Below are 24,586 nucleotides of genomic sequence, written 5' to 3'. Positions count from 1 at the left end.
TTGAGCACAGGCTAAAGCTTGTAGGAAGTAATTTGTAATTGGTAAAATGAAGCACTACTTACTTGGCTGCTACCATAGCTTTGTGATCCTCCCTTTAAAATAACAAATGCAAAGCCAATGTCAGACGCAACTGTGATTTCATTAGGGGATTGTAAAGCTATAATTAACAATTGCTGGAGATTATTTGAACAGTTACAACTTTCTAGATGACAGTAACTGTAATACCAGCATCTTAATCAGGCATGGTACAGAATAGTCACCTAAGAATGCAAAACAAACCTGGTGAAAAATGCTTATCAGATAGGGTAACAATTTTTTACAGGAGAAAAATAAATTTCTTCCTACCTGGTTGCCACCATAATTTTGTGAGGATGATGATCCGCCCTGCTAACAATAACAAAATTTGAGTATTACAACATTACAGATACAATATTGATCAGAACTTTAGGAATCTATGTGAAATAAAACCTCATTAAGAAATAAAAACCACTACTTACTTGGCTTCCACCATAGCTTTGTGAGGTGTATGATCCACTCTATGAAAACAACATAGCAACAGTTAGTACACTTGCAGAGCTGATGCATATTTAGCTTTATTAGATTATAGAGTTCTTTCTATGCAAGTTCCAGGGTTGATATAAAGCACTGGAGATTAATTAAATGAGATGGGGAGGTTATGCAAGAATCTACACCCTCATAATTAACAAAATTATACTACGGATTAGAAATTATTAGACAGTTTTGATCAGCGGATAATAGGAAGCATCCTACCTGGCTACCACTCTGAGATCCATCCTGTAAATTAAACAAAAATTATGCATAATTTTTACACTTGCTGTTTGATTTAATGAAACTTAAGATATTTTTTTCTTTCAGAGGAAGAAAGAGCATAAGCAGATATGCAATGAAGGTATGATTTCCAACTTTGTAAGCATGGATTGTTAAGACTGCAAAAGTAAATATGCCATGAGACACATGGCAAAGTAGCATAAACGTGTTTTTAATTAATTCCTAGCAGTGATATGCTTCATTCGGAACAGTGTCTAGAGAATGTATGTTTTCTTCTCCTGTAAGAAACCTTATTTACAGGTATGGAATGAAAAATTCCTCTGATAGCATTAGTACATAACAAGCTTCAAGATAAAGGGGCTTTGAGGAAAAGGATTTAAATAAAACACTCCATATGCTTCAACACAACCCCTTTAAAAAGGAATATAACTTCTCAAAGTGAAATAACAGTTGAGTAGAGTATTTGCCATTTGGTTAAGTGGGGCTGAGACTTCATCTAGAAAAGCCAAAGGAAGCAAACCAAAAAAGTACAATATTTCAATGTCTAGCAATTTTTAGAAGGAACAAAATTTAAGTAATTACTTTAGTTTTAGAAATAAATAACTTCTCATTATTGAAACATTTGAAAAGTTATTATAATTAAGTTATTGTTTACCTACATATTTCACTTACAGTTACAATATTACATATGCAACTGTGTATACTATATTATGATAGCACACTAAACCATCACCTCTGTTGTGCGTGTATTTATAAATACAGTATATATTTCTGCAGTCACACGTTATATTTGGTAATACAATGAATCTAAATGATTTCTCTCCCACTTAGCTTGTGGAAAAAAAAAAATCAATAAAAATCAAGAGAAGTAATAAAAAAGAGCATATTGTTTTTTGTTTGTTTTTGTTTTTTTTTATTACAGATTTTTAGCTTTCAAATAAATTACTTCTTTGAAAGTAGAAGAAATCTTACAGGATAGTGACTTTTGGAGTTCCAGCAGTAAAAAATCATAACAAATATACACTATCTACTGATACCTCACTGTACCAAACTCAGTGAAGAGTTACAGTACTCTCACATTCAGAAATCTCAAATGGTGCTCCTAAAATGTGTTCCTATGAGCTCCTTGATTTACATAATGTCTGTTGAGCAGCTCTGAAGTTGATTCAGACATAATGTTAGGGGAAAAAGAAAAAAGAAGGGGATAGGAAAATGGACATGAAGCTCCTGTGTATATGAAGTCAGTTCTAATCCCACCGTTAGTAACGATTGCATGGAACTGCACTCTATGAATCTGAGGACAGGACCAGCTGAGTCAGTAGCAAAACAAATTTTGGATATTACTTAAAATTAGTGGAGGAAGTCTATTTACCTGGTGGCAGGGGTTGCTATCATATGAAGTACCCTGTCAAAAAAGACAAACATAAAGGTAAATCCTCAAATATTCATTTTCTGGAAAAAATAACTAGTTTTTCTAGTTTGTAACATAACAAAAGTTCACAGAGTTTAATGAGTTTAATTTTATTTAACCCATTCAGTCAGTGTGTCTACCCTCTTTCTGATAAAAAAAAACCTCATCTCTTGTGGAGCTTTAAGCTAGATATTTTCATGTGACAACAAAAGCAAAAGGTTCCTACTAACAGACATCATACCGTTTCTTAAAAAAAATTTTACTAATACATAGAAAGAAGAGTCTAGTTTTCAAATGCCTTCGAGAATGGGCACTTACTTGTCCACAACCTCCACTGCCCCCTGATGATAAAGATCCACCCTGCTGGGAAGGGGAAAAAAACAAAACAAAACAAAAAACAACATTAAAAGCATTTCAGTAATTCAAATATATTTTTTCCTCATTTCAAATAAAGAAATAAAATTTAAAGGAATTCAGCTGTTTGTCTGCTTAAAAGGATGAAGACTAGCTATGAACTGCTGTGAATTTAACTGTAAAACCTTGTGGATGTAAGATCATATCTACAGGTACTCCTTTCTATGTGAGAAAGACCTTTTTAGTCTTTCTGTAGTTGCTGTTGCTCCTGCTGTTCCCAGACTCATTTAAAAAACCAAAAATATCTCACTTCTAATGACAACTTACTCTTATTTCAAGAAGCAAGCCTCACAGAACCCTCAATGCAATATGAAGACACCACATATATGCATTATAATTCAGCGCAGTGTAACTATTATATGAAAGTGAGCTTTACACTCAAATTACATACTCTGAATGACAGCTAAATGCTTTTGCAGAGCCATGGCACTTTACTTTCTCAAACACTGTATACTATCTAGTAATTAACTGTTGCTTACCTGGCCATATGAAGTACCACCTTGCGGCTGATAGACCTGCAAGAAAAGCAAAAACCTATTTGTAAATAAAGCTGTAGTCCTAACAAAACCACAACAGAAAAGCTTATGTTCCATGAGTTATTCTGTGTATTTTTTAATACATGGCAGCTTGGGATGACCAAAAACCCAGGAATATCTTGCAATACTGAAGAGGAATAAAACCAACACTAAATAAACAGAAGGTAAACATTCTGCGCACAACACACACACACACACACACAAAATAAAAGCAAAACCAACCTCGTGCCAACAAACAATCAATGTTCTTTGGAAAGGCAGATCCCTAAAGTAAAGTTCAATATACTTCAACAAAAAAGCCTCACCTGACCATAGGACTGGCTGCCTTGGAAACCCTTTACAAAAAAGAAGACAATGACCACCTTGTCAAAGAATGTCACTGTTATATAGGACTTTTATAAAGTGCATAATGATTATGCAAATACAGTTGGACAAAGGTTTTTCAGCAAGGCTGATCCTGAGCCCATAAAATGTATCATCTTTCTATGGCAAAAGCCATAACTCAGTCTGGGACTAACACTGCCAAAGGAAACATAGAAGAATCTGTCAGCCCCACTGATCACAGAGAAATCAGTGAAGAACTCCTTAGAGAACATTCAGTTTGCTTACCTGTCCATAAGAACCACTGCTGATAGTGTAGGTTGGCCCACCCTATGGCAAGAAAATCATTTGGTTAGTATCCTTTTATAAGGGATCAGTTTGCCTTAGCGAAAACCAACAACTACATCCTAAAGAAGCGCAGGGCAGAATGAAGAGCCAGGATTTCCTCCTGGACATCACAATCATAGAATCATTAGAGTTGTAAGGGACTTCTGAGGGCCATCTAGTCCAACTCCCCTGCAGTGAACAAAGACACCACAGCTAGATCAGGCTTCTCAGGGTTTTATGCAGTCATGTCTTGAAAGTCTCCAGGGACAGGGCATCAACCACAATACTAGGTAACCTGTTCCAGTGCCTCATCATCCTTTCTGTAAAAGATTTTTTCCTTATATTCAACCAAAATCTACCCTCCCTAAGCTTGAATCCATTCCCCCTTGTTCCATCTCCACAGACGCTGCTAAAGAGCCTGTCTACTTTCTTCCTGTAGCTCCCCTGTAGATGCTGAAAGGCCACTATCAGGTCTCCTGGTAGTCTTCTCTTCTCCAGGCTGAAGACACCCAGCTCTCTCAGCCTGTCCTGTGCATTTTTTTCTTACTGTTCAGTTTAACCAGCACAATGATGCTGAATGAGATGATTTCAGATGCCAGAATTCCATACAAATAAATAGCAAGTAGATAATTTATAAACATAAGAACATACTATCAGAGAAAAAGTTAAAATTCTGAGTGATTGCTAATGCTTTTGCAGTGCCATAGAACTCAATCATCTCAGATGATGTATCCTGGCTGATGATTGTCTATGCTTACCTGGCCATAGGAAGTACTTCCTCCACCACCTCCTTGTGGCTGGTAGACCTGTAATTAAAGAAATCAATTCAAAATTATTCTACTCGTGATGTAGATGCTTCTTTCACTTTTATAGAATAAGACAGAATTTACTGTTTTTAAACTAGAATTATTTTGATATATGTTATTCAGGATTAATATTCTAGCATTCCGTACATATCAAACAACAATCAGGGATTGGTTTTACATCTCAGATGGGATTCTAGGTTTATGGAAGCTTTTCAGGACATTGAAAGGGTGCAACACTTTCTGGATATTTCTTTTGCCTATTGATTCACAGAAGCTGCGCTTAGATGGCCAATAATAGCTGCAATGATATTATTGTTTGCATTTTTGATGTTTGTATTTTAGATGGGGCTCTGATGCATAATTCCCTTCCTCTTTGGGGAAATAGAAGTGGTATAAATTGAATTAGCAAAAATTCCATTAAAAATATAGATTAATATAAAGAAAACAAAATGATGTAATTAAAAGTAGCCGGTCAAACAAATCAGTCAAGGATGCTAATATATTTTTTAAAACTTTTAGTAACAAAGACAACAAGGAATTATTAGCTGCTCACATAATCTACCATCAATAGTGTCATAAAAGAGAAAATATTTCATATATGAACACAGCTATACCACGGCTGTCCGGGAGAGTTATGGAGACAGGAACTGACAATAAAGATTTGAACCATCTTCTATATTTCTTCTACTTTGACATAAATCATACAAAAATTTTAATCTACCTTACAATACTTTAATTCACATGTCAACAGTAAAAGGACAAATATCTCAGAGCTGAAGTCTAGAAGATCAAGTCTGCCTGGAAAGAAGAACCTCATCCAATGTTTTTTAACTCCTTAAACACTTATTTGTTCTGTGATCGAAGTAGACAATGAAGAACTGACTATAAGTTTATCTTTTACCATGTCAATCAGCTGGAAGAGAAACACTACCAAGGAGAATATTTCTACCATAAATTTTTAAGTTCATATCTTTTTAAAAGATTAGAAAGAGATAGGCACCCATGCTATTGTAGATATCCACTGAAAAAAATATAATTTTCACAATAAAAGTTTTGAAATGGATTTGGAGAATTGTTTTAGAACTCAAAACAAACAGAAAAGAAATATCACTAAGTGATTTTAAGCTCTGTAGTGCCACGAGATACCACTTTTTCAAATGGTATATTCTGACTAATGCTTGCTTACCTGGCCATAAGAACTGCCAGGTTGAGGCCGAGAGATCTGTAAGAAAACCACGAATCAATCTGTACATAAAGCTACAGATTTAGCAAAGCTACAGAAGAAAAAAATAAAAATATTGCCCAGTAGAATTTCTCCATTCCATATTCTGTTTTATAATCCTGTGAGTCTATAAATAAACAGGAATTGTCCTGAAACACCAAGAAGGAAAAAACAAGCAAGTTTGCAAACAAACAACAAAAAATGCTCAAACCAACAAACAACCAATGTTCTTTTGAAAGGCAGATCCCTACAGAGAAGTCCAATATATTTCAGAAGAAAAAAATCTCACCTGCCCATAGGATTGGCTGCCTTGGGAACCCTTTAAGAAAGAGAAGACAGTGACTACCTTATCAAAGAGGATTTATAAAGTGCATATTGATTATGCAAATACAGTCGGACAAAGGTTTCCCAGCAAGTCTCCTCTTGAGCCAAAGGTGACAGAGTAGTACAGTAGTACACTGTCACCTGTACAGTGTATCAATGGCAATAGCCATAACTTAAATCGGGACTCAGACTGTCAAAGGAAACTTCATTATTGAAGAATCTGTCAGTCCCACTGATCACAGAGATATCAGTGAAGAACTTCTTAGAGAATATTGGGTATACTTACTTTTCCATAAGAACTGCTGTTGCTTGGGGAGCCTGGTCCACACTAAGATAATTTATGCTTGTGATATCCATGATGCCTGTGGCATTGAGGCCCAGAAGTCAGACCTACCCTCAGTCCAACTTCTTCTCACCACTTACAGTGATACAGATAATGCTGACAATTTTTTCCTTTCCTACTGTCCCTTACCATCACAGCTGAAGAAATAGGAAAACTTCATGCTTTTGTTCACATGAAGAATATTCTCATGCATTACTCCAACATAAAGTTTTTAATCATTATGTTAGTATTTTTGCCCATTTATTCTTCCTACAAGTAGCTTTAGCTTTTTAATCTCACCTACCTGAACATAAGTAGAACCGCTGCTCTGTTGCCTTTGTCCACTCTGTACAGGAAGAAAATAATGTTATTCATTTTAAAGAGGAATTAAGTACCATGACATTTAGCGAAAAAACCCTATTAAGCCTACTGGACAGTTTGAATGAGTTTCTTCTGTCTTTCCTTGCTTTATTTATGCCATCTCAATGTGCTACAGTGATAAATACTTCAGCATACAAAGATAATTCACAATGACAATTATTTATATAATCATTATGTCATTCTGTGGTATTTCTGGGAAAATACGGAGGTTTTCATGTTTTGTGCTTACAGAACACAGTTGCAGTAATTGTTGATCAGCAACCAAAAAGGACATTAACTTTGCTGTAACTACAGAAACATATCTACTTTAACACTGTAGTTTGTGTACCATTGATTTAAGAAATCCATACTAATTTATCCTCAAATAGATGAGTCATTGCTTAGTTTACTGAGGCAGAACTTGAGATAAAACACAAAGACCATGAAAGAAAGAACATCTACCTGTATTATGATCCTAGTAGCAGAATTGCCCAAACTCTGTAAAACAGAACAGAAAAAAAAAGCAGCAGAGATCATTGAATTTGATTTGGTAAACAGAAAATTTCTAGTTCTACCACCTTGCTTGGAATAATAAAGGAAATGGGAGCACAAAATGGGACACCATTTTGAAGTTTGACCATTTTGAGGTTTGACCCCATAAGGAAATAGAGAAATCATATTAAAATAAAAAAAATAAAATAAAATAAAATAAAAAATGCTTACCTGGGGATAGGTATGACGCTGCAAATGAAAACAAAAATATTTAAGTATTCTGAACAAAGGCTTGTCTAAGCAAGATTTTGAAGCACAAAAGGAGCCCTGTCTTTTCAGTACAATACATGACCAAACGTGGAAGAAAGATCTAGGAAGGATAATAGATTAGAAATGGATTTTAGTATTCATTCACACTGGAACAAGTTTGAGAAGAAAGTGGACATCAGAAAAAAAAAAAAAAAAGCAACAACCAACCACATGTATCAGTTTTGACATACAAACTCAGTTTAACCACATTAAAGTAAAACTTTCTTTTGGCTGATTATGAGCTCAAAGTAAGTAGAGTGGAAATGTAGTTCTTTAAAAATAAGTATAGAAATGAATTTACAAAAGACAAAAATGCAGTGGAAGCAGGAAATCAAAACTATTCAGAAACATGCACATTATATTTATCAAGACATATAGAATCAGAAGTTAATCAAATATCTCTGCAAGTGGTACTAGTAATCATAGAATCATGACTAAGATTAAATATTTGGCCTGTCGTATCATGTAGATGCAGTTACTATCTCACTATCGTCTATCACTGGAAATAATTATGTTCCTAGGACAAACCCTGTGTGACAAAGATTTGTCTCCATATGTGTAACAAATCTTTCTGACAAATTAAAACATGAAGCTACTGAAATGCTCCTTGAGTCAAAACTTGGAGTGGTAGAGAGAAACAGCTTACCACGGGTGGAAATGGGTTGCTGTTGGGAATGACCACTACCTGTAGACAGAATGGATAAAGCTGTTTGTTTACTCATCACAGGCTTTCTTTAAATAACTTATAAAAACAAGAAAATGCTGAAATCTCTAAATTTGCAAGAATTGATAATAATACTATGGATCATTACCTTCAAAAAGTACTACTGTCTTTTTTTTTACAGAAATTCTTAACGTACACTACCTGTCAAACAAGAACGTATACAAGGTTTACAGTAGAGCATAAGGAGACTTGCTTCCAATCAGACAGTGACTCATCTGTAAGGGCTGTAATGTACTACATCCACTGGTTTATACATGTGTCCTTTATGATATTTTACTATCCACCAAGAGGTGGAAGATCAATCCAGTCTATATTCAGTGTTCCACTATAGGAAGTATTAATATTAGCTTCATTTTTCTAATAACTATTTAGATACAGCTAAGTCAACTGTCAACAAAAGCCACTGCTGCACAGGGATGTATTATAAGGCAATGAAGATTCAAATCAAATTTTTGTATAGTACCAGTAAAATAAAAGGAGTCATGCCAAGTTACACCTGTATGAAATCTTTCTTTGAATTAAAAAGAAAAGGTGTGCTTACCTTCTTACTGGAATCTGAACTACTTGCAGGAACAGACTGTAAAGAATACAGGAAGACATACTTTGCTTAGGTAAATGTTTGACAAATTAACTACAGCACTATCTTCCACACAAATGTTACAGATAATTACAGTATTTCCCTAGATTCCTAAACAAAACAACATTTTGGAGGAAAATAAGAGCGTACTGGGAACTGACAAATGAACAACAGGAATAAGACACATAGCTTATTTCTTTTTCAAACACTAAAAAGTTTGTTTGTAATAAAAATAAACTGCTGGTAGGAAAAAAAAAAATCAATCACTTCTACCTTCATCGAAAACATGTAAGAAAAACAATAAAACCACTAAAAAAAAAATCTACTGCTGAAATACAAGCTGGTATAAATTGGATACGCCATAAGAATAGAATTGTTGGTTGAAGTCATGTCTGGATATAATAGGTAATTATTGGAAGACCCTTATTCCCTTCCATATATTCTGCTATTATTCAGCAGAATTTGACTGCAGCTGCTTAATATGCTGAAAATGAAAGCATGTTGGAGAGCACAGAGTTACCTGGCCGTAGGTAAGACTGCCATATGAGGATGCACTCTGAAAAACAAAATATAAATCAGTTCTTTATTTCCACAATCAATAGTTAACTATTGAAGTTAATAGCTACTGAATAGTTACTGAAGGGAAACAGTGACTTCAGTAATACTTCTTAGAGTATTTACACCTCAAATGAACTTATTTTTAACTACTTAACAAGCAAGGACAACATGAAATGATTCGGAAATTGCTTGATGATGATTGTAGTAAAGTTTTTCACACATTCTAACAGTCACAAAATTAATGTGACTCTATCACAAATGAAGTTTACACTTGCATATTAAACAAAGATAATAATTTAATTGGTATAGTAATGATTTAATATTTCAGAGTTAGTATAACAAATCTTATACATGAAGTTAAGCACCTGATTGACTGGTTTTCTTAGCTAAGGTTTCATTTCAAAACAGGCAGTAAAAAGCATAATGTATTTCTAACAGACTCTTTACATCCTTTCATTATTTTCAAAATGAGAAAGAAGTTAGATTTTAAAATGATTTTTTTCATGAAGTGAGACAGAAAGAAATATGATTATGAACATTTCCCTATTAAATACAGAATTGCTGGATTTAAAGTCAAAGATTGTTTATGAAAAACAACAGGACTTACTAGGCAATATCTGAACAGATAGGCACTAATACATACATTGTACATGCATTAAGAACTAAGATAAAATCCTGAAATTTTGGTAGACTAACAAGATTTCTTTGAGACGATGAATGAGTAATAATTAGTAACTCCTGATAGGAATTTCAGAATAGTACCTCAGATCACCAACATTTTCTTTAATATATTTAAGAAAAATAATCTAACCCCGCATAAGCGAATCTACTGCAATCTGCAATGAGGAGGTGAGTTAATAATCGTAGTAATAAGAAACTAGTAAATAAATAAGCAAATAAATAAGTAAGAAATAAGTAAACATATAAGCAGCTTACATCTTTACATGCATTCTGGCTGTATGCATTGGCAGCACCTCCCTAGGAAGAAAAAAGACCAAGCAGTTATTTCTCCGCCATATTTGCCTGTAAGTAAAAAATGTGCTTCAGACAATCTCAGTTTTAACTGATCCTTACATGGAATTTGTAAGGAACAGATGATAGGGAGAATGCAGTTAATACTGCTAATATGTGAATACCCACACATCATAGGTAAGAGCAAGGCACACCATCACTTTACATATTAGGGAACATCCAGTGGAATACAAGAATTCTTTCAAAATTCACACTATTAGGAAATTATTTTAATTAATTCACATTAGATTAACTAATTCACAAGTGTCCCTGCCACATGTGAGATGATGAATTCCAAGAAAAGAAACTATTTAGAATGTGTAGATCGATTTTGACCAGTCTTGTCTTAGAAGGGCAAAACAGAGAACTCGTATCAAGAGAACTACTTTAGTGCAAAAAAAACCAAACAAACAACAAAAACACAACAGAACCAACGAACAAAGAAAAAACATAAACAACCCTTCAGTGTAAAAAGTAACCCTTCCAGTCCTTTCTTTTGCTGACTAAAATCAGTACCTTTCTGTAAAGCTTTGTAATACCCCAGTTTCCCAACTACGTCATACCACTGGATAAACTGTAACACTTTTCTCCTTCAAGCTTTCTCCATTGTTTTCCTTTTGAAACAGAAATTTCTAAAGAATACTTGCATAAGTAACATAATTGAAGTTTCTATGAATATAGTTATATTGGCTACAATAAAATAAATATGAGAACAGTTCTTACTGGAACACATCCACTCTTGCTTATTGTGTAGACAGCTCCACTCTGAATAAAAAAAAAAACCACAAACAGTAAATTATAAGCATGGCCAGGAAATAAAGAAATAACACAAGAAATCCTGCTATTTGTGGCACAAAAAGCCAAGCAGCTGATAACGTGCACCAACAACTTTGGTACAAGGAAATACAGAAGTTACCTGTTCAATCACAACTGCCTGGAACAGTTATTTTATTATGAAATATTAGCCATCATCTGGATTTCATATAATACTGTCATTGGTCAGGCAGCCTTTCAGAGTCCATGGGTTATTATACTATGTGACTCATATTTTAGAATAAAAATAATAACTTCAGGCAGTTATATGACCAGACGAAAAATTAGCCCTTAGAAAAGAGAATATATTATGAAGGAAAGAAAATGAAATGTAGAAAAGTCTGAATTTAGTTAAAGCAATCTCTCAAAGTCTGAGTACATTTTCATTACACCAGATGACTCTAGAACTATCAAACAGTGTTTAAGTTTGGATGAACATGCATACACACGGGTGGGAATCCTCTAGGAATATGGAATAAATGTTTCCTTCTCCAATGAGTCATGTTAATGCTTTGTAAATTTGGTCAATGGTTGAAATCAGAGGTGGTGAATCAGCTTATAGGTCAAAATGCTGTCAGTAAACATATTGAGTTTGACAGCATAGCCTAGTCCAGCTCCTGCACATACATTTTACTGGAAGAATAACTTTGGCCTTCTGTTAACTAGCAGAGACATTTCATCACCTCAGTATTGTTTTCAACTTTATTTGTTCAGGGTTACTGAAGGTAAATGTATAAATGTTGGAAGTTAGGATCCTTACCTGACCACTAGAATAGCTGCTCTGAGAGGAACCAGAGGGCTGAACCTGTGAAGAAATCAAAATGCTAGTTGCATTCAAGAAAACTGATTTTCATGTAAATTACTTTCAGGAAAGAATGATCTAACTTGTGGGGAAAAAGGAGAAAACAAGAAGTAGTTTTACTGTGACTTGATTCCTCTGATACTATTATAATTATTTCAGAGATCTTTAGAACCAATGTATAAAGTGGTTCAATTGGTATAAATTAACATCATTCTACTGCTTGCCATAGAACACTCCCACATCACCTCTCTCTGTCCTCATATACCATATCCATCATCAAGAAGCAGGTTTAAACTGGTAAGATCATTAAACAGTGTCAAATTATGCAACACTCAAATGAAAACTTTTCAGTGATACGAGTACATAGTTATTAGACAGTATGAGATGCACGGCATGTTTCTGTGAGGAGGGAGAGAAGTGAAATGTTTTTTCCCTGAGCTGAATGACAAATTTCAGGGAAAAACTATCAAATAGGTTGTATATATCTATATGATGATTTAAAGAGTATAACGTTTTATAAAAAATAAACAACACAACATTGAAAATAAACAATACTGAAAAGATGCATAAGCAAAGAAGTAGTACAACTATAAAGACAGACAGGACAAAAATAAATTGAACCACAAAAGAATAAAGATGTGATGAGAAGTAGCTTTGGTCGAGGTTTAGATATATACACACATATATACATGCGCATTTTTATTTTTATTCTATTAAATTTAGCAGTATAATGATATCTTTACAAAAGTAATACTTACCACAACACATCCACCTTGTCTTGTGTATGTCCCTCCACGCTGTAAGAAATTACAGGTTCAAGTTACTGTTTGATGATTCTTTTATAAACACCAAGTTATTTCTAAGAAGAAACTAAACTGAATCCACACTTGTGGCCTGGGTAAAAAAAAGTAATTTCTTGATTGCTTATAATACCTTACATGTTGTAATGATCTCATTTGATATTTAACATTATCTCACTAAAATACCTTCAAAATTAAATACAAAAATGTATGCATTAATAAAGTTCTCACAAGAAATATAATTTGGATGCTATTATAAAAACTTTTTGCTACAGCTATGAAATAACTGGACCAGCAAGACAGGAATCCTAAAACTGAGGTAACTGAAACCTATGAAATTGTAAATAATTTGTTCTTACCTTGCTGCATTCAATTTCTATCATAAGCTGGGGGAAGGGAAGGAAAAAAGAGGAAACAGTTACAAATTATTTAAAGTTAAGGAAAAAAATTATTATAAAAGGATTATTATTGGAACTAAGAAAAACATTTGGTGAGGCAAAAGGCAGTAAGATAAGTGTTTACTCAGAGTTAAATCACAAGATGACATACAGCAGGGCTGCTCCAGTAAAGACCAACTTCACAGATTTGAAAATATTTGATTTATTTAAGCTGCTTCTCTTGTTTAAGATGCTTAATATAAGAAATATCTGGTCCATAATAAATGAATGAACAAATAAATTTATAAGAAGATTTATGTTTATAGTTCCAGGAACTGAGGCAGCAGTAATGTACACAACAAAAGAAGAGTCCTTTTTATCACCACTTTTCCCTTTTCTCTGTGCTGTGTAATATTTTGATAACCAGATTATTTGCTTCCTTGCTTCTATGGAAGATAGAACTTCCCTTTCCCCCCCCAGCCCCTTTTGGTCACTTTATTAAGATGATTAGGCAGTTAAAAACATTGAAAATATCTGACGACTATGGCCATTGTAATGAATACATGACACCAAACATATCCCTCGCACCAAGTCAGAAATATCTTAACTGACTGCAGAAATTTCTAGTATGCCAATGAACTCAAAGCTTACCTTCCTCTTACTTTTTCCTGTCCCATTAACTGACTTAGCATGTGTAGATACGAGAGTTTTGCTTTCAATTCCAACCCAAAATTTCTCAAGATCTTGAACAACAGTTGCACTGCAAAAGAAATAAAACAATTCATTTATCTTTTAACAAAAAAACCTTTACCAATAAACTTTTTTTTTTTTTTTTTTTTCCCTCCTTCATTCAAGATAACCTACTCTATATCAATATTGAGGGGCATGGAGGAGAATTTTGAAAAGAATGGAATCGTTTTCCAGAACACTTATGACAAACTATGGAAAATGGCTGTGACAAAACAAAGTTGTCAGAAACGGCAGCATAAATTCACGTCAAAACATCACACAGAAATAAACTTTCAAGTCAAAGAAAAAGAAATATTACTTACATGAACTGAAGATCTCTAATGTCATTTGGAGCAATCCATGTTGTTGTAATCTTTTGCTTCAGATCTGAATTTGCATGACTTACTGCTGAATTCTGCAATTAAAAACAAATTATATAAGACAAAAGTGATTTTTGTCTATACTTGGGTAACTGCCTTTACTACATCAGGTAATGATGTAATAATTAGGTTTTCACATGTCTTTCTCAAGAAAATCTACATTTTTAAACTCTGTAGATGAAATGCCTTTTGCCATTAAAACTTCTTTTGTCAAGAGTGAATACGTACCGTGATGTTGTGACATTCCAAGCCTTTTGTGTTTGGATCTGTAATTTTAAAAGTACCAACGGGAGCATCTCCTCCTGTTTCTCGAGCCTGTAGATTAAATTCTTTAAACCCAACATCTTTGAGGGCTTCTAGAGTCACTGTAATAACAGACATTTTGAGAAATGTAAGTTTCATACATTATCTTATCTTACATACTTAAATGTTTAACATTTAATCTCCCCCCTCCAGAACATGACTGGATGTGCAGAAGTTAACTTTTAAGAAGTTAAAATCTTTTACAATTCTTAAAAAATATTAAGACTTACTACAGTTTTTGTTGATTGTTAAGACTGACAACAAAGGAAAAGAAAGAAGTTTGAAGAAGCATTTGAGTGTAACTAAGAGTATTAGAAAGCAATGGAACAAATTCCTGACAATTTTAAAAAGTAATTCTGCTCTACTAAATGTCTAAAACTTTCTTATTAATTTGATTTGCTCCCCTGTGTACCAGAATACTGCATGATGGTCCTGATGACCAGGATGTTATTTATTATCTGCCTAATTAGGCCCAAAAAAAGTCAAAATTGAAAAAGAATTGCATTGCTTTCTACCTCTTTTTCAAAAATACTAAAATTTTAAAAAAGATTGACCTTTGCCCAATTTGAATTGCTGAATCTTTGTGTGTGTGTGTGCGCGCGCGAGCGTTACAACTGGAAAAAATAAAAGCTAAACAATTTGTCTCTCCTAGATTAAAATGAAACATCAATAATTACACTCAGTTTTACTCAGTTTACCACTGAAGGAACTCAAATTGAAAACACAAATGTGAAAAAATGCAGTTTTGTATTATAAGTATCCAAACTGAAGCTAAGTTTTAAGAAGCAATATCAGAATTGCTATAATGTATTATAAACACGCTCTGATAGTGCCGGTATTGGGCACCTTCACAAATTAAATCAGAACGACCCTTTCTGTGAGATAGATGTGTGGTACTCCTCAAAAATTAGTGTCAGTAGTTAAGAACAGATAAACTGGGAATAGCAGTCAAGTCAGGGATCAAGCATATCTAACAATTTAATATTTCAAAACACCCATATAACTAACCTTTCAATTTGCCATCAATTTCAGTCCTAACACAATGCATAGATGGGATAGCATTCAACAATTTAAAGGAAGCACAGATGCAACTGTAAGGTTTGCTGTATGGCCTGTCATAGGTGCAATAGGAGCAATACAATTAATGGAAGGGTAGCCTACTGAAAATAAGTATGTGATGCTTATAAACTGATGCAATAGAATCAAAGAATGGCATGGGTTGAATAGGACCTTAAGGATCTTCTAGTTTCAACCCTCCTGCTGTGGGCAGGGTTCCCAACCACCACCAGACCAGGCTGCCCAAAGCCACATCCAGCCTGGCCTTGAAAGCCTCCAGGGATGGGGCATCAACAACATCCTTGGGCAACCTGTTCCAGTGCATCACCACCCTCTGAGTAAAAGACTTAATTATGCGATACTAGAGTGTGGTCAGACAAAAAAGGCTAAAAACACATCAAGACTACTAACATCTGGGATTTAATATCTAAGTCACAATAAATCTTGTATAACCTCACGGAACAGTCTGTGTACATTCAAAACCCATCCACCATTCTGTTGGCAATAGTGTTCTAAAAACAGCTCTCAATAACAAAACAGCAATCCTATTCTTAAAGGAGATATTCAAATGTGTTTTTCCAAGAATGAGAGTTATAACAGGACTCTAATGCTTCTCCATTCCTCCCCCTAGCCATCACTTGCCATGGAAACATATCTGTGCTACAGAGGTCAGATAAAACAGAAGCCCAGCAGAACAACTGGTATGAACAATGCTTACTTTGAGCTACTGAGATACAGCAATGGAAATGTGACACATTACAACTCACCTATGCTTCTGTACTTGTTCTACCAAATGATTAAAGCAGCCCTCTCACGTCACTAAAGCATGACAGCACCATGAGATGGCAGCGTAGTGTGGAGAAATAAGGCTGTCAAGGTGCTCCATCCAGAGAATTACTCAGGATTAGGAAGATAAAAAACCAAAATAGCCCCACCTCCTGCTACCTGATAAAATCTGGGATGCGGCTCTGACAAGCATGACTCAAAGCATTTCACTCTTGAGTTGTCACATACAGTATCCTGAATTTTTATTCTCTTGTAGGTTTACAGCATGAGTGTCACCCCTGGATCTCTTTGCACTGCACAGAGCTGATACAACAGCAAATACTCAAACAGGTTGTTAAAGAGCAACTAATTATTAGTCCAGTCTGACCAGATGTCTCATAGGATTTTACTTCTGTCACAAAACTTACAGCATAAACTAAAATGTATTTATCAGAGAAGGAAAAGAGAACGTAAATTGATAATATAGTTTTAATTATATAGACATAAATGTGAAAACATATATAGATGTGAACTGTTAAAAAAAAAAAAAATCATCTCAAATAATTAGATACATCAACAGAGAAACAAGGCAACCCTGGTTAAGATTGGTAGTTCTAGAAGACACAAATAAAGATTTTAGGTCATTCAGATTATTTTACCTTGGATTTCATTTCCTGGTTCAAAGCTATCAAAAGATACAGCAATAATATACGGTGGTGGTGATGTCTGTGGTTCATTTTCATAGTTTGGTAACAAGGAATCACAATCAATTGAAGTATTTGCATGTGGAAAACCAAAGATTCCGGGCAAAAATATCCCGCAGACCAAAAAAACTAAGCAGAAGCGTTTCCTCATCTGTGGAAAAGAGGGAAACAATTTATAGCAGCTGCTTTTTAGTAGTTGGCATAGCTAACAAACACCTGCCCTTCTCCAAAGAATGAAGCAGAAGAAACCTATAAAGTCTGGCTTTTGTTGCTTTCATATATTTCGAAGAAAATAAGATACGTATATACATTGTCAAAACAGTGCAATAAATGAATGAGTGCTTTCATTTAAAGACACTGATTTATTAACTGAAGCTTAAATGTCACATGACAGCAATTCATAATTGCATTATGACTGAGGACTCTAAAAGGATTTGCATAAACTTCCACATTGTTGAGCTGGCAGATTAAGCCCAGATCTGTATACAAGAATTAAGATCTAAGTCTTACTCTTTCAAGCTGTTTTTGTAGAAATAACCGTGACTAACAAGCTCTCTTTTGATTGCTTTGCCTACACCCCCTTCAAAAAACAGCCAACAGCCAAGAAATCTACTGCTAAACGCCATAGAGAACTTCCAGCTCCTTGGAAGCATTTCCAACACAACGTATGAGATGTATCCAGTCTGTAACATCTACCTGTGCATCTCAATTTGTGCATGAGCACATGAGATCATCTGCTTTTGTGCAAGCTAACTAAAACGAAGAACAGAATAACCAGCAAGAGTGTGGGGGGGAAATCTTCACAACAAATATTTATTTTTGCCTTTGTCTCTGAAGTGAACTTAATTTTTTAAAAAAGAATCAACAGACTGAATTTCAAAGAGATTTCCTAAAACAAGGTGATAGAAGTTTGCATGGTGTCACAATCATTAAGTGTAGCAATCAGGGAAGTTGTATATACTGGTTATCATGTCTTTAAAGCAGATGGAGAATGTCCCCCCCTAAATTCTGATGAAAATATCATTTCAATAGACCCTTGTAAACATATTGTCTTGGTATCACAGCCTGCTGGGTGCGGCTGTCCAATTTCTTGCGACTATTTTAACATAGTCCACCTCTAATTAAATTTTAAATGCAGTATGTAGGTGTTATTATATTAATAGAGGTGGTAAACAGTGATTTAATATGAACTAGAGTACGTGTTGTTGAAATCCTTGTCTGACTCATGCTTAAGACAGAAAAAATCTGTTTTTAATTAGATGTTCTACTTCAAAGCAGAGAGTTCTTAGCACTTGTACAGCTAGGACTGGAAAAATCTGAAGCTGCACTCTGCCTTGAAAGAAAACTTCTCTGAACCCTCTTCTTCCTCCTTTTTCTGCTAAGAATACAGCCAGAAACAAAAGCAGATAAAAAATTTCTGAGTTGTCTTCTCTTTGCATTTGCTGTCTATATAAGGCTACCCAGAAGTCTCGTCCTATCATCTCCTCAGAACTGAGAATAAGAAGAGATGTTAGCATTTAACAAAATTCCAAGGCCTGACTTGAATTCCAATACCTATTCAGTGAAACTATGGTATCTTCCAACATAAATTTACATTTATTAAAGAGAAAAATGTTAAAAAAAAAAAAAAAAAAAAAAAAAAAAAAAAAAAAAGCTAACAGCAATTAGTTATCAAATAAAAGCATGGAATTCTAAGAAAAAAAAAAACCTACTAGATTCTAAATAACTTAATGAGAAAAAATAACTGGTTCTTTCAGGTATACATGGTCAGTTCCATCTGAACATTCTTCCCTGAGTTGCCTTCATATCATGGAAAAAGTCTGATTTTTTTTTTTTTTTTTAAATCAGAGATACAATTTCATCTTCCTGTAAACCTGTATGGCTTTCATCTCTGCAGCATTTGAGATGCTACCTTAAGCGTCCTCTTCTTCATTTAGTCTAATATGACTTCAGGTCAACAATTAAATCCTTGAGTGGTATTTTGTTTCCTACTGCATTCAAAATCTAGTGGGCCTGGGAAGAGCCACTTTGGTGGTTTTGCCTTGGGCAAACTTCTGCACTGAAACAAAAGTTGTTTTAAAAGGCTTAAATCATAGAGGATTTCATTAACATGATAAATTCTTTTCATGTAGTTTGAAAAAAACTGCAGTCCTAACAAGTGTGTCCTGCCAACAGTTCAAGACTTGGTCCCATATGCCCTCTCCAACTCATTCTTTAGGAGTATTTTTCTCCTTTCTTTTCTCCTCCTAAACATTCCTGGTAAGCCGTAGTGTTTACCCCTTGAGAATCAATCTGACCAGTCGGTGTGCACCCTGTCTACCACATCCCCAGCAACACACCTTATCAATCAAGCGCTGATGTGTGGGCATCCTCCAGTCCCTCAGGGGTCAGCGTGGATGAGATGCAGCCCAGGAGCACGAGTGCTCAGCAAGATGAGAGAGAGGAGGTGACTGTCTTGGCCAATCCCTGGCAAGGCGGGGAGCCGATGCAGCCAATCATGCTTCTGCCTGGAAATTAGGACACCGCAGGTGGGACTCTCCTGCCCAGATGGGGTGATGACAACACACCTCATGGATGAATCATGCCCCCTCTGACCTTCAACTAGGCATTAGGGACGGGTAAGGCTTCTGAAGGCTGGCAGCCTCAATATGTTGATTAAAATCTGCAAAATTGTGCTATACAAAAGCCTTACTAATATTTCATGAGCAGTTTGAATAAAATATTCCATGCTAGTCTATTTAATTTGACCTCAGAGCATCCTGCTGCTAACTTTTTGCATTTTTACTCCTTTCTATTCATTGCAAAAGACATGGAAAAATTCAATTCATGGTAGTGCTGCCAAGCATTTTCTCATAGCAAATAGTAAATGAGGCTGTTTTTATCTCGTGTCTCTTGAGAAAAGGATCTGAAGTTATTGTGTCTGACCTGCATTGAAAACTAAACAGACTTTATATGTATTTTCACAGTCTCTCAGCTGAAGATTAGAAAAAGTCCAGAATCAGGATAACGCAAAACAGACACTTGTGTTTAACCAGGGAATACCATGAAATCCTTGAACCTAAAGCTGTTCACACAAAAATTCTTCAATTTCTTCATGTTTTTACATTTAAAATACATTTATAATTTAAAATGCTGATGGCATTTGAAAGATATCGTCTATTTTTAAAAATCAGCATATTTAACTGTATTCTTCTTCTGTTAATCACCTTTAATTACTGAGAAGTATTTTATTTATCGTTCCACTATGAAAGACACCACTTCCTATCTGCTACTGTCCACTGAGGAAGAGATTATAATCTTCCTCTCCTTACAATACCACAAAACTCACCGATGTTATAAACAGTAACGAAAATGTATGCTGCACAGCACAAATACAATAGCACGCCTTGAACAAATGACACAACAAAGAAATGTCAGCTGATAGGAGACAAATAAACTGCTGGGATCTTACAAATGTATACATGCAAGACCTTTCTCGTATGAAGCACTCAGGCCTCTACAAAGACTGAATGTCAGCAGAAAGATTGCAACACCTTCACCACCAGCCAGACACTGATGGGTGACCAGAGCCACCAGAATTATTACTGCTTGTAGCGATGCACAGGACAGAGTAGTCAATGAACACTAGGTTTGGCAGGCAGATTTATAAATGTCAGGCAATGAATTGTTGCAATCTTGATAATGTTATGAAGAGGCATAGATAAGGCAAGTAGCATGCTTATGTTCACTACAGCACTAACAGAATACTCTAATGTGTAAGCTGGTAAGACTTCAGACCATTAGTTACAATGTGACAGTTGTAAACTTGGTCTTCTAGCCCCTATATAACATTGTTGTTTGTGATTTATTAAAACAAACAAACAAACAAAAAAACAACCCACAGTATTTCCACTGCATCAAACGTGGGACGCTCATTCAGTAATAACTTACCTGTTCTCCAGAACTGGCACTAAAAAGGAAGCCTTTCTCAGGTCTCCATACTTGAAAGGACAATTTTGAGTTCATAAATTACCTGCCGACTGAACTAGTGGTGGTTTTCCTGCTCTGGTGAAACTGTGATTGCAAAGTTTGCTATGCACTGAAGCTACAGTGAAAGTGCAGATCAACTCTACGCTGTATGCATGTGGACTTCCCTGGTGTATGGAATGCATATCCTTTCTTTAGAATAATGACACGAGGCTTGTGGCACCAAGGGTTTGTCAATTCATTCTTCAAACAAGTTGATCAAAAGGGGAGAGGGGTCAGAGTCCAGCAAACTGGGGGGAACAGGATCCCTGCCAGGCAATGGGCGAGAATTTTAAGTGATACATAATGGACAAAAGGAAAACCATCTACTCACGCAGGCAAGCAATAATTCTTTGATATATGCAAACAGTAGCAATGTCTTGTTTCTCCCAAAAGCTGTTTACACCAAAATCAGACTAGGCAGGCTGCTTCCTTTTCTTCACTGACATCAGGACCTCCAACTGTCCCCTTATTAATGAAATGAAGATGACAATCTCCAGCATGTTATCTGCAATGCAAGAACCAAAGATTCATTCTGGGCTGCCAAAATACACTGCAGCCAGTTATGCAAGAAAGAGTAACGAAATTTCATCTATAGTAAACACAGGTATATAAATAACAAGGTAAAAGATGTAAGGGTTATTTTCATTAGGGTCTGGTATCCTTATTGAATCGCTTTGGTATTTCCAGTAGGCAGTACTGATAAATCACTGCATCTTGGACTTTGCAGCAGAACTGAGAATGTTTGCTTATATACCTCAGGTGTACTAGCAGATAAAGCAGCGCAACAGTAACTACTCCAATATTTTTTCAAGAGGAAATGCGTATAAAAACTGCAAACTCTATACAGTGATTTGTATGATTACAAGTATGCACTGTGCCTAGAATAAGGCTCTACCAACGGTGGAAGTCAAGCAACATATTAATCATTTACTATATATCATGTTAAAGGTCAGGTCAGGTCTATGAATACGAAGATGCAAGATTATAACAAGTCATCTTTCATGGATAACTCTGAACTGACTCTACAAAAGAATAAAACGAGCAAAAAGGGAGAGAAACCCCCACACACTATTCTCCATAATTCTGACAAAGAGAGAGAAAAAAACTGAACATACTTTCATCCTCTGAGTTGCCATATGCCCTCCAAAGATCATTCAGAACTTTCCTTTGTTCTCTTCTCACTCAGAAAGGGAAGGTCAAGAAAAATTCCTACAAATGCTAAAATAAAGTTTGCTTTCCTAATGCTCACCTTGAAGATCAAAAGGAAATTTCTGCAATTTAAATGAAAACATCATGCATGTCCAATCAAAATGAAAATGGCTTGTACAGTATTTTTGCTATTAAGACAATATTATCTGAGCTGCAATCCTCCAACACACTTTCAAAACCTGGAAAGTATTCAACTGAAGTTTAGAAATGCATTTTTGTGATCTAAATTTACTGTTGAGCTTTCTTACTAAGCTATGTGAATTATGCCATTGTGATTATGAAGACATTTATTTACATTTTATTTATAAACAGTATTTCTTCCTTGCCACTCTTCATAGCCTGTTGCCAAGGCCTCTAAATATTCCCACATTTTTTTGCTTATAGGTAAACATTGTACTTCCTATATTGCAGTTGTTCTCTTAAACATTCATCAACATGTCAACACATAATACAGTATAATTCCATACAGCCCCTAAGGAAATTCATTACATGTACTCTTGATAACTTTAACCAATAATCTAGCAAAACAGTAATTTTTACTTTTTTAGAAAAAAAAAAAAAAAAAAAAGAAGTGAAAACTTATTTCTCACATATTAAAAACTTTCAATTCCTTGTTCTCTTTCATTTATTGCCTTTGCTCATGTTAGCACTTTTCTAGTCTGATTTCAACCCTACCAACATTAATATAAGTCTGGTACTCTGTAAGTAATAATAATGGCCTACACCCTGAAATTCTTGGTTAGATGATGTCACTAGCAGAATTAGTGACTTTAAAAGTTCACTCAAGTACAAAAGAATAGAAATGGAGTGATCAAATGAGCCACTTCTACTGATTTTTTTATTTTTATTTTTTGATACAGCAGAATGAGGGGTGCAAAAGACTGGCTTACTGATGGCATATGCGTTTGTCAGGAGAAACACCTGATGTGAACAGCATATACAACAGCAATGACATATGAACATTGCATCATATTATCTTGTGTTGTGCAAGCTACCAAATGGTATTGTCCCTATGTACTTTCAAGGTGAGTTTTTGGGTGTAGCTGCAAGCATATGCAATACTTCATATAAACGACAGTAAGTACCATTTGCAATTTACCAGACTCTAAATTCAGATCGAAGAATAGAATTTAATGGAAGACACCTGCAGTTAATGTACTGCACATATATATAGCATATATGCATGTATTGCCTTTTCATGAGTGAGCAGCTAGGATTTGGTGATGACCAGCTTTAGAGAGCTTTGTAACTCAACAATACTGGATCAAAAATACCATAGCAACATGGTGCAAAACGCAGGTTGGTATAAACCTGTTTTGATAATGCACATTCATCAACAAGTTTTGACTGTTTAGGGTAATTGAGTTTGGGGTCACTTGACAAAAAAATATTCATATATCCATTACTTATAACCATGACATTTGCACAATTACATGACCAAATATAGCATTGACTTGGTATTAATAATCATGTAAGTCACTCTTAGGCCAAGATGGAGATTGTCACAATATCAGATGTCCTTTCGGATTTCCAAATTGATGCAGATCCCCAGGATCTACTTCTACAACACTGTAGCCCACCAGGAAGTTTATAATTTATCTTTATGCCAAACCAATACAGGATACCCTTTAGTAAGGGAATAAGACTTTAGCTTCGGAGGTCTAAGGTTCACCATTTATAGAAGCCAAAAAGCAGACGTCAAAGAAACATGCTTCTCTGTAGGCAGAGAAGCTGTCTAATTTCACCTAATAACGTGTGCACAATTACTTGAACATGAATGTGCAAAGGAAACAGAAGCAACAGGGAAGATACAATAGGCTTACATGGTTTCTGATAACAGCAGCTTCCCAAGCAAAAGCCAGCCAACGATATATATTTCCAGGACTTGATTAACACATTATTTGATTTTGTACAGGTTTCCAGTAATAAATATTAACACTTGTATTGTATCTTTTCTATTCACCTTCGGACACATCTTTCAAACACTAATGAGGTAACTCTCAGAGCTCCTTTTGAGGCAAGGAAGTAATATTATCACTATCTAATTTTACAGATGAGGAAATCAAGTCACAGAGGGATTAAGTGACTTGGTCAAGGTCATACAGAAAGTCTGCTGCCATACATGGTATGCGTCAGT

The 24,586-nt window shown here is 35.1% G+C and overlaps 1 protein-coding gene across 1 annotated transcript in view; it reads right to left on the bottom strand.

Moving 5' to 3' along the window:
• Positions 1-21,691, bottom strand: part of LOC140255618 (uncharacterized) — a 34,096-nt gene extending 12,405 nt beyond the window's left edge. Inside the window, exons 1-24 of the mRNA XM_072343382.1 lie at positions 21,572-21,691; positions 19,572-19,739; positions 17,188-17,383; positions 14,633-14,769; positions 14,348-14,439; positions 13,947-14,055; positions 13,278-13,304; positions 12,077-12,121; positions 9,455-9,490; positions 8,899-8,934; positions 8,280-8,318; positions 7,556-7,573; positions 7,295-7,330; positions 6,777-6,818; positions 6,116-6,145; positions 5,791-5,826; positions 4,557-4,604; positions 3,760-3,801; positions 3,094-3,129; positions 2,162-2,194; positions 772-795; positions 498-536; positions 346-384; positions 63-92 (exon numbers count right to left, since the gene is read on the bottom strand). Of these exons, the coding sequence (XP_072199483.1) occupies positions 63-92; positions 346-384; positions 498-536; positions 772-795; positions 2,162-2,194; positions 3,094-3,129; positions 3,760-3,801; positions 4,557-4,604; positions 5,791-5,826; positions 6,116-6,145; positions 6,777-6,818; positions 7,295-7,330; positions 7,556-7,573; positions 8,280-8,318; positions 8,899-8,934; positions 9,455-9,490; positions 12,077-12,121; positions 13,278-13,304; positions 13,947-14,055; positions 14,348-14,439; positions 14,633-14,769; positions 17,188-17,383; positions 19,572-19,601 (1,200 nt within the window). The 5' untranslated portion in view covers positions 19,602-19,739; positions 21,572-21,691. The remainder of the gene's footprint in view (positions 1-62; positions 93-345; positions 385-497; positions 537-771; positions 796-2,161; positions 2,195-3,093; positions 3,130-3,759; positions 3,802-4,556; positions 4,605-5,790; positions 5,827-6,115; positions 6,146-6,776; positions 6,819-7,294; positions 7,331-7,555; positions 7,574-8,279; positions 8,319-8,898; positions 8,935-9,454; positions 9,491-12,076; positions 12,122-13,277; positions 13,305-13,946; positions 14,056-14,347; positions 14,440-14,632; positions 14,770-17,187; positions 17,384-19,571; positions 19,740-21,571) is intronic.
• Between the last annotated feature and the right edge of the window lie 2,895 nt (positions 21,692-24,586).

This window comes from Excalfactoria chinensis, chromosome 8 (assembly GCF_039878825.1).
Source record: "Excalfactoria chinensis isolate bCotChi1 chromosome 8, bCotChi1.hap2, whole genome shotgun sequence".
NCBI classification, from domain to species: Eukaryota; Metazoa; Chordata; class Aves; order Galliformes; family Phasianidae; genus Excalfactoria; species Excalfactoria chinensis.
The sequence above is the reverse complement of the archived record's forward strand: the minus strand, read 5'-3'. Positions and strand labels throughout refer to the sequence as shown.